This window comes from Delphinapterus leucas, chromosome 10 (assembly GCF_059928025.1).
Source record: "Delphinapterus leucas isolate spDelLeu-1000000601 "Yukka" chromosome 10, BTC_Dleu_Yukka2, whole genome shotgun sequence".
In the NCBI taxonomy this organism is placed as follows: Eukaryota; Metazoa; Chordata; class Mammalia; order Artiodactyla; family Monodontidae; genus Delphinapterus; species Delphinapterus leucas.
This window is the reverse complement of record NC_143138.1, coordinates 36269169-36287390: the sequence shown is the minus strand read 5'-3', so window position 1 is coordinate 36287390 and position 18222 is coordinate 36269169. Positions and strand designations below refer to the sequence as shown.

Below are 18222 nucleotides of genomic sequence, written 5' to 3'. Positions count from 1 at the left end.
TATCAACAGCTCAAGCCCAGGGTCACACCTTAGACATTATCTGAAAAACGTCCTCAGCCTCATGCTGGAGTCCCCTTGGGTCCTGTCAGTGCTCACTGCTCTTCTTCCTCTGTGCATGCTCCCAGGGCAATATCATCTACACTCATGGTTTTAACTACCACATCCTTTCCCCTTAAGTCATCCATACACCTGGGCGTCATCCAGCCTCCTCTCCTCACTTCCATCCCCAAACCCAGTCAGTCTTTTAGGGCTTAGCCAGGTTTTGCCTCTTACTAAGATTCTGCTTGAATTGCCTCTTCTTTTCCATACCTACTACCCTTTTCTTAGGTCACGCCTTTATTTATTTAATTTTTGAGCAGAGAAAGGTTTATCGCAAGGGCCATGCAAGGAGAACGTGTAAGCTCATGCTCAAGAAGCCTGAACTCCAGATCAGGCTTTTAATGCTCATTTGAGTTGAGCATGTGATGTTGTGATCTAACTGGTTTCTCTGCTGCCATATTTGGCCCCATCATATCCATCATCCTCCACCTTGCCACCAAAGCTGATTGTGGAAACTCCCCAGCTTAAATCCTTCAATGGCGGTGGCACCCACCTAACCTCCTCAGCATCACATTATAGTGATCTTATTTGATTACCTATTTATCCTCCATTGGCTCAAAAGCACAAAGACAGGAACCCTGTCTAATCATTTTTGAGGCCTGGCATATAACACAGTCTTTCTCAAAAGCACTCACTTTATGTTTTGTTTAAAACGTAAAGTGAAGGCATTTTTCTTTCTTGCCTGCCTTGTGCTTCAGCTACCCCCACATTGCTGGTTTGGGTCACCTTGCTAATGTCCTTTTCAAGACAACCAAGGATGGCTCCATCTCAAGGGGATCTAACCTGACCCATGGGAAACAGGTGCCTTTGCCTCTCTTTCTATGGAAATGCAGCTGCTTCTTCCCAGGACACCTTTCTGTGCCTTTTGGGCAGCCAGCCAGCCTCTTGTTTCAGGACTACTTAGGCATGGGGAATCCCCTCTATTCCTAGATTGTAGAGGTCATGGATCAAGGTCTCTGAGTAGCTCTTTTGAAATTCCCTTCACTTTTTTCTACCAAATCTCTATCAATGATCAAACTTCCCTTCTGTAACCTCAAGGTGGGCAATGTGCTGAGGGTTACCTCCCCTGCTACCTTTGGATAAACTGCCTTTTTCATAATGTGTAGGATCTTAAAAGCATTTGTTCTCAGCGTTGGGGCCTTGGCTGTAACGGAGACAACACTAAATGACCAATTATAACATCCTGTGTTCAGAGTATGCAAGTTTAAAATGATTATATCTTCCTGGCCATTTTTCTCTTTTATCATTGTTAAGCTTTTTATCCTTAAAGTCTGTTTTGTTTGCTATCAGTGTAGTTACACCAGCTCTTTGTGGTTATTATTATCCAGATATATCTTTCTGTATTCTGTTATTTTCAACCTTTCTGGGTTCTCCTATTTTAGGTTTTCTCTTGTAAAGAACATTTAGCTGGATTTTGTTTTTAATCTACTCTGAAAAATCTCTGTTTTTTAAAAATTGGTAATTTTAGTCTATTCACATTTATCCTATCAATATATTTGGGTATACTTCTACTCTCTACCCTCTTACTTTGAATTTTCTATTTACCCAAATTTACTTATGTTTCTTGAAGTTACTTTTTATTCTTTTTCAGATATATGTGGTCTTTTATATAATCTTCTTCCTTTCTCTTTTTAAATTCTACTTCTTCATTTAGATATTTAAAATATATTTTATAACAGTCCCATTATCTGAAGAAATTGGAGGTCTAATTCTGCTCTTTGCTGTCTCTGTCAAATCTTGCTCAGGGTGGCTTGTGTCTTCATGTTTTTAATATTTTGGATTGTGAGCTAATTTGCACATGTCTGTTTAGTTGAGAGCCTGTCTCTTTATTTGCTCCTGTGTGGTACCTAGGAGTTTTACCAACTCAGTCGATAGTTTGAGTTAGTTTCTCACACCATAGAATTTCCAAAACTCCAAGGTAGTATAGCTATAATCTCAAGTCCTAAACCTGTGTGAGGTGAGCTAGTGGTTGTAAATTTCCAAGGGAGACGTTGTCCGTCTACCCCAGAGCCTCAACCAAGGTCGCTCGCTAACTGTGCTTGAGACCGTAGCCCTTGATTTGCCTGGTGACATGTGGGGGAAGGGGAAGGGTTCCAACCTCCTGCCCTTGTGAAGGGATCCAAGGCCTCATGTGGTTTTTTGGTTATGGGGAAAAAAACCTACAAAAGCTGTAGCTTCAGCTTACTTTTCATTTTAGGCCTATGTCTTTTTTTGTGTGTGTGAGATATAATGTGTATACAGCAGATTGCACAAATCTTAAGTGCACTATTCAGTGAATGTTTACATATGACACACCCTTGTAACCTTCTCCAAGAGCAAGATTTTTTTTAAAGATTTATTTATTATTAATTTATTTATTTTTGGCTGCGTCAGGTCTTAGTTGTGCCACACAGGATCTTCGTTGAGGCATGCGGTGCGCAGGCTTCTCTCTAGTTGTGGCATGTGGGTTTTCTCTTCTCTAGTTGAGGCGCACGAGCTCAGTAGTTGTGGTGCGTGGGCTTAGTTGCCCCGTGGTATGTGGGATCCTAGTTCCCTGACCAGGGTTCGAACCTGCGTTCCCTGCATTGTAAGGTGGATTCTTTACCACTGGACCACCAGGGAAGTCCCAATCCAAGAGCAAGATATTGAACATTTCCTTCACTGCAAGTGATTCCCTCCTGCTCCATTCCAGGCAACAAACATCCTCCACCCAAAAGTAATCACCATTTTGGCTTCTGTCACTGTATATTAGCTTTACCTGTTTTTGAACTTCACATAAATGGAATCATGCAGCATATATTCTTTTTTCAAAGTTTTTTTTTTTTGATGTGGACCATTTTTAAAGCCTTTATTGAATTTGTTGTAATATTGCTTCTATTTTATGTTTTGGTGTTTTGCCCACGAGGCATGTGGGATCTTCGCTTCCCCGACCAGTGATCGAACCCGCGCCCCCTGCATTGGAAGGCAAAGTCTTTACTACGGGACTGCCAGGGAAGTCCCACGCATATTCTTTATGTCTGGCTTATTTTGCTCAGGGTCTGTGAGATTCATCTGTGTAGTTGTGTGCGATAGTGGGTTCTTTCATTCTCATTCATTGCTGACTAGTATTTAAATTTCTGAGTTTATTACAATTTATGTATCTGTTCTACTGTTGAAGGCATCTGGGTAGTTCATAGCTTTTGATTATACACTGAGCATTCTTGTACATGGTTTTTTTTGTGTGAACCCAAGCACCTATTTTGGTGGGTATATTCCCATAAGTGAAATTGCTGGGTCATAGTCATAGATCATGAATATATTTAACTTTCGTAGAAACTTTCTTTTTAGAGTTGATGTGTTTGAATTAGGAACTAAACAGATTCACACGTTGCATTTGACGCATATACCTCTTAAGTTTCTTTTTATCATCTCCCCTTTCTTTGCTTGTATCTTTTTTATTGCAGTAAAATATACATAACACAAAATTTATAATTTTAACCATTTTTTTAGTGTACAGTTCAGTGGCATTAAGTACATTCACAGTGTTCTGTAACCATTACCACCATCTGCTTCCAGAACTTTTTATTATCATCTACACAGGAACTCTGTACCTATTAAACAATAATTTCCCATTTCCCTCCCCTCCACCCCAGGCCGTGGTAACCTCTATTCTACTTTCTATCTGTATGAATTTGCCTATTCTATGTAGGTCATGTAAGTGAAATCATACAACATTGTCCTTTTGTATCTGCCTTGTTTCACTTAGCACAAGGTTAATCCATATTGTAGCATGTATCAGAATTTGATTCCTTTTTAGAGCTGGATAATATTCCATTGTATAGATGTGCCACATGTGTTTACCCATTCATCTGTTGGTAGACGTTTGGGTTAGCTATTGTGGATTAAGCTAGTGTGAGCACTAGTGTATAATTATCTGACTCCCTACTTTCAGTTCTTTTGAGTATATACTCAGAGTGGAATTTCTGGATCACATGTTAATTCTATGTTTAGCTTTTGAGAAATCACCAGATATTTTTCCACGGTGGCCATACCATTTTACCTTCCCACCAGCAATGTACAACAAGGGTTCCAATTTCTCCACCTGCTTGCTGACAGTTGTTATTTTCCATTTTTAAAATATTAAAGCATTTTTCATAATAATCTGAATGGGTACGAGGTCTCATTGTGGTTTTGATTTGCCTTTTCCTAATGACTACTGATGCTGAGCATCTTTTCATGTGTTTATTGACCATTTGTATATTTCTTTGGGGAAATGTCTTTTCAAGTTTTTTTTTTTTCCATCTTCCTTCTTTTTATGCTCTTCATTTGTTGAAGAAATGGGATCATTTGTCCTATAGAATTTTCCATGTTCTAAATTTTGCTGATCACATCCTAGTAGTATGATTTAACATATTAACATATTCTTCTATCCCCTGAGTTTCCTGTATATTTTAATTAGCTCTGGAGGATTGATTCAGTTCAGGTTCAATTACTTTTTCTTTTCCTGACTGAATAGCCCACAGGTGACACTGTGTACTTCCTATTGCATTACATCAGGAGGCACATTTTACCAGGCTGTTTCCCTTTTCGTGATATTAAGGTTAATTAGTGCGCTGAGGTGCAGTCAGCTTTATCTATTATCATAAAGTTTCCCACCAGCCTTTCACCTGAAGAGTTTAGCAGCCTTTGATTATTATTGCCTAGAGCCATTATTGTTGCCTAGAGATTGCAAAATGTTGATTTTCTAATTTTAGCATTTATGGATAAAATATTTCTATAAAGAAGAAATTTCCCTCATTATCTGGTTGGTCACTGTGAAATAATGCTTGTACAGAAAAGTCAGGTTCAATGCTTCAGTTTTTCTTTTATATACCAGTTTTCAAAATAATGAGTTGGCTAAAATACCCATTGCGGTTTAAATTATTTAAAGATCATTATGAATATATGGATTATTATGTATTTGAGGGATTCAGTCCATTGCAGTCATTATTCTTTTTTATGTTTAAATTTTCTCATCTTTGTCCAGTGGAATTCTACAGGCTGGCTTCTATGTTTTTGATATGACTCCAGTAGTCTTTGAAAGCTTTCCTGCTTCCTGGAACCGTAGGAAATCTTAGGCTTATCTTGCACATTTCCTGCCCTGATTACTCATTTTTCCAGTCAGCCCTCATACCTTTCAGTGTTACTTGTGGAAAATGGTATTTGGAGAGCACAACCTAGGTGCTAGGAAAGGCACTCATTGTTAACTTTTAGCTATTCTTATAGTATTATTTCTGCATCTCTAACTAATATACTTGGGGTACTATTTCTTGAGTTGGCAAATAGAGTCTGCCCTATTTCCTGGGCTCCGTGTTATTCTAGGAGGGAGAGCCCTTCAAATGCTGTGTGGGTCTTTTTTCACCAATTGAAATTTTCCAAAAAAGTCTCCTGTTTCCTGCCTGGGGATGAGGGGTAATTTCCTCCTTGTCATTTTCTTCTCACTCATTCTAGAATCCGACTGTATATACTTCATACCAGGTCTTACTTATAAACGAACAGCATATGAAGGAGTAGGGAAATTTCTACATTGGTTTCCTTCATTTTGTCTCCTTTACAATGAAAATCATTTCTATTGGTATGTGCACATAACTGTTCTGACACTATCCACTGCTCAGTGGGGTGAAATTCACACTACCAAAGAAAATTTACTTTGAACATACGAACAAAAAACTTTCATGTGCATAGAAAAAGAAATGAATCACACAAACGAGGCAAATTAAGATCGATTAAAGGTGACTGAGTGTGAATGTGCTGGTTACGTTGATGGCACAAGTCAAAATACAGGAAGTGGAACTTTGAAGAGCACCTTTGTCAATCAGTATGCCCCAGTCACTTGCCCTAGAGGGATCTAAGATCTAGTAACACATGGGCTGCCTTCCCACAAGCCTATCACTAGGTGGACCATTACAGTGAAGACAGAATAACATATGTAATGACAAAGCAAGTTGGATAACACTTCAGGCAGAAATCAGTTTTGGAAACATGCTATATATAACGCTAATTTTGGGGGACAAATTTAGTTTGCACTAACCAGTGGTTTCAGACAATACTGGGAACCAGGGCTATTTGCAGTAATGACAAGTCCTCCTTATCTTGGAGCACCTAATTGTGGTTGTAGGACAGATTATGTTAATTATTAAAAAGCTACCTTGTGTTAGCTTCAAATCTGTCCTTCTACTCTATGACTCTGCAAATTACATTTATCCTTGGCCAGCTGGCTCCCTTTTAGGCTTTACAGTGGAGGCGATAGGAGGCTGGACAAGAGAGAATGGGCTTGCTCGTTCCTGTTTTGCCTCTTGTTGGTGACGCCTTTACATGAGCTATAGCTCTTCACCCTGTCAGTGGCCACTAGTTCCAGGCCCTAGCTTTTTCCAGCCTTTCCGGAATCAGCCTTGTGTGCCTCTCAGATGTACCAGCTTCAGGAGGTCCCTCTCTGAGCTTCTGAGCCAGCAGTGCTAGCCAGGCACCTCCCTCACAGTCAATTTTAGAACTGTTCATCACCCCCAAAGAAATACCATACTCATTAGCAGTCATTACCAATTTCCTCTCAACCCTCCTAGCCCTGGGCAGCCACTATTCTACTTTCTGCCTCTACAGATTTGCTTATTGTAGGCATTTCATACAAAGGGAATCATATAGTATGTGGTATTTTGTGACTGGCTCTTTTGTCACTTAGCACAGTGTCTTCAAAGTTCATTCATATTGTCCCATGTATCCGTACTACATTTCTTTTTACCGCTGAATAATAGTGCATTGTATGGATGGACCACGTTTTAGTTATCCATTCATCAGTTGATGGACATATAGGTTGTTTCCACTTTTTGGCCATTATGAATAATGCTGCTGTGAACATAAATGTACAAGTTTTGAAAGGACACGTTTTCATTTCTCTTGGGTGTATATTTAGGAGTGGAATTGTTGGGTCATATGTTAACTCCAAGTTTAACCCTTTGAAGAACTGGCAGACTTCTCCAAAGTGGCTGCATTATTTTACATTCCCACCAGCAGTGTATGAGGGTTCCAAGTTCTCTGCATCCTTGCCAACACTTATTATTTGTGTTTTTGATTATAGCCTTCCTAATGGAGTAAAATGGTATCTCATTGTGGCTTAAATTTGTATTTCCCTAATGGCTAGTGATGTCGAACACTTTTTCATGTGCTTATTAACCTTTTATGTACCTTCTTTTAGAAATGTCTATTCAAATCCTTTGCTCATTTTAAAATTGGATGATCTGTCTTTTTATGTTTTAGTTGTGATAGTTCTTTATATGTTCTAGATACTAGTCCCGTATCAGAGTGCCAGAATTTTCTCTCAGTCTGTGGGTTGTCTTTTCACTTTCTTGATGGTGTCCTTTGAAGGCCCAAAGTTTTAAATTTTGGTGATGTCCAATTCATCTATATATTTTTTTGCTGTTGCTTTGCTTTGGTGTCATATCTAAGAAAAATTTGCCTAATCCAAGATCATGAAGATCCATGCTTATGTTTTTTAAAAGAGTTTTATAGTTTTTGCCCTTACATTTATTTACCTGAAAAAATTATTTGTTTATTTTTGGCTGCTTTGGGTCTTTGTTGCTGCGCCCGGGCTTTCTCTAGTTGTGGCGAGTGGGGGCTACTCTTCATTGCGGTGCGCGAGCTTCTCATTGCAGTGAGTTCTCCTGTTGTGGAGCACGGGCTCTAGGTGCACGGACTTCAGTAGTTGCGGCTCGCAGACTCTAGAGCACAGGCTCAGTAGCTGTGGCGCAAGGGCTTAGTTGCTCTGCGGCATGTGGAATCTTCCTGGACCAGGGATTGAACCTGTGTCCCCTGCATTGGCAGGCGGATTCTTAACCACTGCGCCACCAGGGAAGTCCCTCGCCCTTACATTTAGATCTATGCTTCATTTTAAGTTAGTTTTTGTGTATGGTCTAAGGATCTAGTTTCATTATTTTGCAAGTGGATATTCAGTGGTCCTCGCACCAATTATCAAATTCCATTAACTTTATTATTATATAGCATTGGAAACATACAGAAGAATTTATGTGGCATCTTCCCACTTATTCCTGTGACCCTGTTCTTTTAACATAAAAGCTGACTTTTTGTTATTTTGTCTAGGTTTCCAGAGATATCATGGGATTACCAAGATAAACATATGTGTTTAATCTGTCATGTTTGACTAGTAGTCTGGTTTCTTTCTTAGGGGATTTCAAAGCAAGTGGAGGGGGTGTGTAAATAAACATGTGTGTCCAATCTTCCATGATCAGCTGTGAGTGTCCACTTGCTTAACACTTGTTTTCCTTGCTAGACTGAAGTGGCTCTCAACCACCATTGTCATTCCAAAGTTTAACACTGTGTTGAATAAATTAGAAAGGGTGTAATGAGCGAATGATGGAGCAAAATCTGAAGAGTTCGTGGGGGTGGGGAGGATCAGAGAGTGTCTTCAGGTGGGAGGAGGAACACCGTTTCCCCTGAGACTGAGAAAAGATGAAGATGGGTTCAGATGCAGATGAGGTGGTGTAAATTGGGGGGACAAACTTGCAAGTCTCTCTCTCTCAATCTAGTAGCCAAGAAAGGAACACATGAAGGCAGTACAGAGGGAATATGGGATCTCCCAAGACTTATCTGAGGAGAGGTTGCATAGATAGGCTCGGGTTCCTTTGCAGAGGTGATTTTGAAGGCCCAAGTTGGCTGCTACCATTTACTTTTCTCTTTCCTAAGACGCATGGACATTGTATGTTAAAGGGCCTATTCAATTTTATAATCCAGTTTTCTTTTCTGAATTTAGTTCTCCACTTCTTCCTAAAGCCTTTACTGACTATTAGAAAAGTTCAAAATGCAAAAAGCACAGGCTTTTAGAATCACACAAAGCTGGTTTCAAACCCCTATTCTTACCACCTACTGTGTGACCTTGGGCAAATTTTTAATTCTTTCTGAGAGTCAGTTTTCTCATCTGTGAAATGGGTACAGTAATATTACCTATCCCAGGAGGTTGTCATTTAGTTAAATGAGTTCATACACATAAAGCTCTTAAATTGATACCTGGCATACAACATCATGCTCATTTAAAAACCATATCACATTTGAATCTCAAAACAACACTTTGGATTGTCCTTTTCATTCTTTTTCTTTTTTTTTTTTTTATTTTTATTTTTTCTTTTTTATTTTTTTTAAACATCTTTATTGGGGTATAATTGCTTTACAATGGTGTGTTAGTTTCTGCTTTATAACAAAGTGAATCAGTTATACATATACATATGTTCCCATATGTCTTCCCTCTTGCGTCTCCCTCCCTCCCACTCTCCCTATCCCACCCCTCCAGGCTGTCACAAAGCACCGAGCTAATATCCCTGTGCCTTGCGGCTGCTTCCCCCTAGCTATCTACCTTACTACGTTTGTTAGTGTGTATATGTCCATGACTCTCTCTCGCCCTGTCAAAGCTCACCCCTCCCCCTCCCCATATCCTCAAGTCCGTTCTCCAGTAGGTCTGCGTCTTTATTCCTGTCTTACCCCTAGGTTCTTCATGACATTTTTTTTCCCCTTAAATTCCATATATATGTGTTAGCATACGGTATTTGTCTTTTTCTTTCTGACTTACTTCACTCTGTATGACAGACTCTAGGTCTATCCATCTCATTACAAATAGCTCAATTTCATTTCTTTTTAAGGCTGAGTAATATTCCATTGTATATATGTGCCACATTTTCTTTATCCATTCATCCGATGATGGGCGCTTAGGTTGTTTCCATCTCCGGGCTATTGTAAATAGAGCTGCAATGAACATTTTGGTACATGACTCTTTTTGAATTTTGGTTTTCTCAGGGTATATGCCCAGTAGTGGGATTGCTGGGTCATATGGTAATTCTATTTGTAGTTTTTTAAGGAACCTCCATACTGTTCTCCATAGTGGCTGAACCAATTCACATTCCCACCAGCAGTGCAAGAGTGTTCCCTTTTCTCCACACCCACTGGCATTTTTCACAGAACTAGAACAAAAAATTTCGCAATTTGTATGGAAACACAAAAGACCCCGAATAGCCAAAGCAATCTTGAGAACAAGAAAAGGAGCTGGAGGAATCAGGCTCCCTGACTTCAGACTATACTACAAAGCTACAGTAATCAAGACAGTATGGTACTGGCACAAAAACAGAAAGATAGATCAATGGAACAGGATAGAAAGCCCAGAGATAAACCCACGCACATATGGACACCTTATCTTTGATAAAGGTGGCAGGAATGTACAGTGGAGAAAGGACAGCCTCTTCAATAAATGGTGCTGGGAAAACTGGACAGGTACATGTAAAAGTATGAGATTAGATCACTCCCTAACACCATACACAAAAATAAGCTCAAAATGGATTAAAGACCTAAATGTAAGGCCAGAAAAAATCTTTTCTTTTTTTTAAAATAAGTTTATTTATTTATTTATTTAGCTGCGTTGGGTCTTTTGTTGCTGCGTTGGGGCTTTCTCTAGTTGCGGCGAGTGGGGGCTACTCTTCGTTGTGGTGCGCAGGTTTCTCATTGTGGTGGCTTCTCTTGTGTCAGAGCACGGGCTCTAGGTGCGCAGGCTTCGGTAGTTGTGGCACGCAGGCTCAGTAGTTGTGGCTCACGGGCTCTAGAGCGCAGGCTCAGTAGTTGTGGCGCACAGGCTTCGTTACTCCTTGGCATGTGGTATCTTCCCGGACCAGGGCTCGAACCCATGTCCCCTGCATTGGCAGGTGGATTCTTAACCACTGTGCCACCAGGGAAGTCCCTGGATTGTCCTTTTTAAAAACCATTTCTCATTTTCGACTTTGACATCTTCATCTCCTAGGCCTTCAGGCTTCTTTCTTTTTGCCCATATGAATAGGACTGTAGATCTCTGTGTGTGAATGAGTCAGGTAAGGTCAAAAACTTTGAATTTGCAAATTCCCTGGCAGTCCAGTGGTTAGGACTCCACGCTTCCACTACAGGGGCACAGGTTCGATCCCTGGTCGGGGAGCTAAGATCCTTCATGCCACATGGTGCGGCCAAAAAAAAAAAAAAAACTTTGAATTTTTCTTCTTTCTCCTTTTCTTTGCTTGAGACTTAGCAGCTGTCTCAAGCTGCTTTTAGCCATTGACACTTTGGCGTCTGAAACATTATGCTATTGGCCACTATCTCTAGGTATTTTCAAATGACATTAGAGTTTGATAAGTTGAAGTCATATTAATAAATTTCACAGTAGTTTTAAGTATCTGGAAATTAATAGTCATTTCTTTATTTAATAGACATACACAAAAGAATGGGCTGAGGTTCTAAACCACAAAAGTAAGCATGTGGAAGAAGCTGTCAAAGAACTTATATCAATATTTGAGACTATTTATGAAGTTAAATACAGTGGGAAAACAGCAAAACAGTTACCAGGTAATGTGGCTGGTTACAATGTTTGAATCACAAGTGTTACAGGTACGTTCTCAAGTAGGCACCTTGTGCCTAACAGACACCAAAATTCCAGACTCCCAGAAGGAGAGCAGATGTTCAGCATAAACCACACCGTTTGCAGTTTAGGCACAGTGAGCCCTTTTTATGAATTAGGGAATGGTGGGCACCCCTCTGAAATCCAAGTTCATAGATACTTACTGGGGACCAACCTTGCAAGCAGGCCCTTCCATGGATAGCAGTCTCTGGCCTGCTATGTTAAGTTTTTTTTTTGGTACAGCATTCTACCATGCTGGCTGTCACACTGAGTGGGGATGGCATCTAGTGAGTAGAGGCCAGGGACGCTGCTGAATATCCTCTATGGCATAGGACAGCTGCAACAACAAAGCCTGTCAGTAGTGCTGAGGTTGAGAAACTCCAGCTTAAACAAGTATTCGCCACATCTCTTCTTTCTCTGAGAGGTTTTCCACTTAGTTTAAGTAGTTTTCATCAGAGGTATCAAAACCACGGACATGTCAGCTTAAGATGGCAAACCCAAAAGGTAAACAGGTATTTTAGAAAGAGGGCCTGTAAAATAACCCCTCTTTAAATGTTTCTTAATTCTAGATACTAATACAGAGTACAGTATATTGAAAGAGTGTATTTCTTAATAGAATGTTAATTCTGTTGAGATGGGTGATTTAAATTGAATTCAAGGGTGATTTCTCCCAGCAACAAAGTTTTAATTTTTAAATTAAGAATTTTTTTAAGAAGGACCTTCCTAAGAAGGTTTGGTTGCATAGCAGAAACCAAATGCCAAGTATTAACTGATATATTTTTGTTTTATCTTTTATCTGTAGAACAGAGAAAACATGTTGTTTTTGGAAGTGAAACAGAAGAGGGTGAAAGTGCTGATTATGAGACTAATATTGTGCCTGAGGTTGATGTTAATCATAAAGAAGATGAATTTAAAAAGGTATTTACTGTAAAGCAACCTTATGCAATTTCACAGAATTATGGCTCATAGGATTGTAGATACCCCAAATGGTGGGGTTTTTTTTTTTCCAGGCAGTTCTGCAAGCAGTCTGTGTGGATTTATAACAAAATCCAGAAAATATAATTCTCAATTCTATACTGTAGCATCTGACAAGATACAGCAATCCTTACAGTTTTCCCCAGCACTGTCAGCTTTTAATGCTATTCTATCAATTACAGTTTATATAGTTATCTCCCCCTATTGTGACTGACCGTGTTTTCTTATGTAGTAAATGTCACATCTGGGATTGTAGTGCCAATCCATTTGACTCAAAGTGGAGAACTTTGTTCTCAGTTATTGTTTTTAATAGAATTACCTGTATTGCAAGACCGGGTTTTGATTCTCTTGGGGTCCAGGGATCTGCATTTTTTATTAACACTGTGGATTCTCCTGCAGGAGAAACCCCAGGTGGGCAGATTCTCACATTATGCTGAGCTGTGTTGAGAATGAAAGTTGAGGAGGAGACATGGGGATTCTTCATCCTTCTTAGGCCTTCTGGTCGTGCATCAACTCTAAATGCCACTCCCACATTTGTACTAATTCCTGCTTTCTCCTGCTCCCGTCAGTTTTCTTTTAATCCTCCGTACTCATCTTTTTTTTTTTTAATTTTTAATTTATTTTTGGCTGTGTTGGTCTTAGTTTCTGTGCGAGGGCTTTCTCCAGTTGCAGCGAGCGGGGGCCACTCTTCATCGCGGTGCACGGTCCTCTCACTATCGCAGCCTCTCGTTGCGGAGCACAGGCTCCAGACGCACAGGCTCAGTAGTTGTGGCTCACGGGCCCAGTTGCTCTGCGGCATGTGGGATCCTCCCAGACCAGTGCTCGAACCCGTGTCCCCTGCATCGGCAGGCAGACTCTCAACCACTGCGCCACCAGGGAAGCCCCGTACTCATCTTTTCATTCTTTCTCCATTTTACATTCTTTTACACTCTCTAACCCCTACCCTAACACAGTCTTGGAAATAAACAGCACACGTTTGTTTCACTTTCACCTTCTGACTCACGGATGCTACCACTAATTGATCGGGAAACACTTTCCCGCTGAGTCTAGATTTTAGCTGTAGATTGCTTCTCAATACCATGCACCAGGCGGCCACTATCAGTTGGTGGGGGTCAGCAGGAGAGTTCTTCGCTTCCAACTGCATTCCCTTTGACACTGGCTGGGGTCCTTAGAGCAAGACTGAGTACCATCAGACCCTCTCAAAATGGGAGATCACTTAGAGCTGCATCAGTGCAGACATCTCCTAAACAGCCTCTGCCTCTCGAATCCATCTTCCACATCGCTTCCACAGTGGTCTAACGTAAACATCTGATTATGTCATGCCTGCACTTTAGCCTGGTAGTTGACCAATCCAATCATATTCCTCTTTGTTCACACCTGATAGGCCTCCCTTCTGACTCCACTCAACCTGACTGGCCCACCCAGACTCAGAGGGTCAGGGTGTAGGGTGGAGAGGAACAGTGTGGCCAGAGCCTGGCTCCGGATGTGTGAATCACTGTGCAAGCAAGACGTAGTGCCCAGATTCCTGCCCAGGCTCAATATTTATTCTGTGCTCTGACCAATAAATGTGGCTGCTTCTTCTCTGGTGGGAAAGAAGGGCTTGCAGAGAGGGACAAACCATGGTGCCAGGACAGTGGAAGTTTCATCCTGTGTATTTTGGTATCATACATTTTAAAATGTTTATCCACCAAGCTGAGATTTTTGAGGTTGGAGACTACATATCCTCTTGTGCCCATACCTCTAAGCATTGAAAAGTGCACCACACTTAAGTGCTTCAGTTTTGTTGAGTGAATTATTGAATATTGAGCAAACCAGGATTATTTTCAATTAGTTGTTTTTGAATTTTGGCTTTTGAGTAATGCCTTATAATTTGCTAGGGTGTTTATGAAAGCACACCTTTCACATATTCTTACTTGTTTAAAAAAACAAGTAATTTAGGATTGAATTTATTTCTACAATATAATTGAAATTGTATAGTTTATTATTTTTCATCTTTCGTATGTCACTTCTAAGATTGTATTATTGCTTTGGAGGTGTTAGAGTTTTTATTTTTTGTACCAAATTTAATATGATTTCTCATTACAGGAATGTAAAGAGGTCTACGCTTTTTTCTCTCATCAATTACTAGACAGTCTTCAAAAAGCTACACGGTTATCTTTGGACACAATGAAAAGAAGAATATTTGTTGCCAGGCAAGTTGAAAATATGCTAAATATGTCTGGTAATACTATCACAACATAACACTAAAGCACTTTTTATTTTTATTAATTAATTTTAATAATTATAAAATTTAAAACACGGCATTTATGAAAAGACTGTGTGAAAACAAGCGTGTAATACTGCAAAAACAGTGATAAATGAACAGCCATGTTCCTAGCACCCAGGCCAAGACAAAGAACACTGAACACTACCAGTACCCTTACTGGTCCTTCCTCTGCTCACCCAAAGGTAACCACTATCCTGAACTTGATGTTTACCATTGTCTTGGTTTGCCTGACAGTTTACCCCATGTTTGTATCATTTAATTTGCCTGTATTTGAACTGTGTTCAGTATTGTTTTTGAGATGCATCTATGCTGATATACTTTATTTTCACTTCTGTATAGCTCGAGTATACACAATCTGTTTTATCACTTCTACTGGTGGTGGTTGTTTGGGTTGTTTCCAGTTTGGGCTATTGTGAACATTCTTGTGCCTGTCTCCTGCTGCACCTGCTAAGAGTGGAATGGCTGGGCCCTGGGCTGTGTGCATGCCTCAATTTACCAGGCAGTGCCTAGCATGAGAGTGCCTATGGATCCTCATCCTTGCACACAGTTGGTGTCATTCAATTAAAAAATTGTTGCCAGCATATAGGGTGTGAAATGGCGTCTCACTGGGATTTAAATCATTTAAATCATTTTCCTGGTTACTGATGAGGTTAAACATATTTTCATGTTTATGAGCTATTTGTGCTTTCTCTTTTTAAAAATTTGCCTTCCCTTCCCTTCCCTTTCTTTCCCCCTCTCTTCCTCCCTCCCTCCCTCCTCTTTCCCTCCCTTGTTTCTTCCTTCCTTCTGCCTGTTTTTCTATTGGATTGGATTTATTCATGGGTGGTCTCAATATATTATTTTGTTGATGATACTTTTAAACTTCTATTTACGATATTCTTTGCTGAGTTTAAAAATATTCAAATCTATCAGTCTTTTCCTTAGTAGTTTATGATTTTTATGTCTTTTAAAAGAAATCTTTCTGTACTTCATAATATCTTCTAAAAGTTTTAAAGTTTTATCTTTTGCAGTTAGGGGTTTAATCCACATGGTATTTATTTTGTGTTTAGTGTGAGGTAGGAGACCAGTATATTTTTTTCCATATGGTTAATTAGTTAAAAGAAAATTAATTTTTCTTTTGGAATGGTTATTTAAATTACACTGAATCTATAGGTAAATTTGGAGAGAATTAGCATCCTTACAATACTGAGTCTTCCATTCAGAGTCATGGATTACCTCTCCATTTATTTGTCTTTTTTATTATTTCTCAATAAAGTTTCGTAATTCCCTGTGTAAAAGTCTTGTACATTTTTGTTAGGTTTATTCCTTGGTTATTCATTGCTGAATTTTAATTTAATTGCACTATTAAAATCTCCCAATGTGATAGTGAAGTTGTCAAAATTTCCTTCTGTTTCAGTTGTTGTTTTATATCTTTTGAGGCTATGTTGTTAGGTGCACGCGATGTCATATAGTTAAGTCTGCCTAGAGCACTGTTTATTTTATTCGATGAGCCTCTTTATCCATATTAATCTTGATTTCTCAAATTATTTTTAGTCTGTCATTAATTTTACTTTCCCAGATTTTTTGGTATACCTTTTCTATCCCTTCATTTAATCTTTTCTGTGAAGCTTTTTTGTTTTACCTTTTAAAAGCATAATATGCCTGATATATTTTAATATTGACATAGAGTTGATTTACAACGTTGTACCAGTCTCTGCTGTACAGCAAAGTGACTCAGTTATACGCATATATATAGATACATTCTTCTTTTGTGTTCTTTTCTATTATGGTTTATCCCAGGATGTTGAGTATAGTTCTCTGGGCTATGCATTAGGACCTGTTGTTTATCCGTTCTAAATGTAGTAGTGTGCATCTACCAACCCCAAACCCCCAGTCCATCCCTCTCCCTCCCTCCCTTACCCTTGGCAACCACAAGTCTGTTCTCTATGTCTGTGAGTCTTATATTTTTGTTTAATCTGATTATTTCTGCCTTTTAAAGAGTTTAATCTGCTTACATTTTTGTGATTTTTTAATATAGTTACACTTAATTTATGACATTTTATTTTGTGGTTTCTTACTACCCTTTGTCTTCGGTTCATTTATTATCTGTTATCTTTGGAATGGATAATTTTCCCCTTTTATTCTCTTTCCTATACTTAAGTTCTTTCAGTAGTTACCTTCAAATTTAGAATGCATATATTTAGCTATATTTTTTAAAAAGTACTGTGTATAGTTTTTTCAGTTTTCTCATTTCTAAGTACAAGGGCCTCGGCATGAAGTCTATCTACTTTCTCATTCTTTTATTTATTTATTTATTTTAACATCTTTATTGGAGTATAATTGCTTTACAATGTTGTGTTACTTTCTGCTGTATCACAAAGTGAATCAGTTATATATATACATATATCCCCATATCCCCTCCCTCTGCGTCTCCCTCCTACCCTCCCTATCCCACCCTTCTAGGTGGTCACAAAGCACCGAGCTGATCTCCCTGTGCTATGCAGCTGCTTTCCACTAGCTATCTGTTTTACATTTGGTAGTGTATATATGTCAATGCTACTCTCTCACTTCATCCCAGCTTACTCTTCCCCCTTCCTGTGTCCTCAAGTCCGTTCTCTATCTCTGCGTCTTTATTCCTGTCCTGCCTCTAGGTTCATCAGAAGTTTTTTTTTTTTTAGATTCCATATATATGTGTTAGCATATGGTATTTGTTTTTCTCTTTCTGACTTACTTCACTCTGTATGACAGACTCTAGGTCCATCCACCTCACTACAAATAACTCAATTTTGTTTCTTTTTATGGCTGAGTAATATTCCATTGTATATATGTGCCACATCTTCTTTATCCATTCATCTGTCGATGGACACTTAGGTTGATTCCATGTCCTGGCTATTGTAAACAGTACTGCAATGAACATTGTGGTACATGACTCTTTTTGAATTGGGGTTTTCTCAGTGTATATGCCCAGTAGTGGGATTGCTGGGTCATATGGTAGTTCTATTTTTAGTTTTTTAAGTAACCTCCATACTGTTCATAGTGGCTGTATCAATTTACATTCCCACCAACAGTGCAAGAGGGTTCCCTTTTCTCCACACCCTCTCCAGCATTTATTGTTTGTAGATTTCTTTTTTTTTTTTTTCGGTACGCGGGCCTGTCACTGTTGTAGATTTTTTGATGATGGCCATTCTGACCGGTGTGAGGTGATACCTCATTGTAGTTTTCATTTGCATTTCTCTAATGATTAGTGATGTTGAGCATCCTTTCATGTGTTTGTTGGCAATCTGTATATCTTCTTGGGAGAAATGTCTATTTAGGTCTTCTGCCCATTGGGTTGTTTGTTTTCTTGATATCGGGCTGCATGAGCTGCTTGTATGTTTTGGAGATTAATCCTTTGTCAGTTGCTTCATTAGCAAATATTTTCTCCCATTCTGAGGGTTATCTTTTTGTCTTGTTTATGGTTTCCTTTGCTTTATGGTTTCCTTTCCTTTGTAAGTTT

The 18222-nt window shown here is 39.2% G+C and overlaps 1 protein-coding gene across 1 annotated transcript in view; it reads left to right on the top strand.

The window, feature by feature from the left end:
- DNAH8 (dynein axonemal heavy chain 8) overlaps positions 1-18222 on the top strand; it is a 326150-nt gene that overhangs the window by 61702 nt on the left and 246226 nt on the right. Inside the window, exons 22-24 of the mRNA XM_089918797.1 lie at positions 11319-11454; positions 12309-12424; positions 14567-14673. Coding sequence (XP_089774923.1) covers positions 11319-11454; positions 12309-12424; positions 14567-14673 — 359 coding nt within the window. The remainder of the gene's footprint in view (positions 1-11318; positions 11455-12308; positions 12425-14566; positions 14674-18222) is intronic.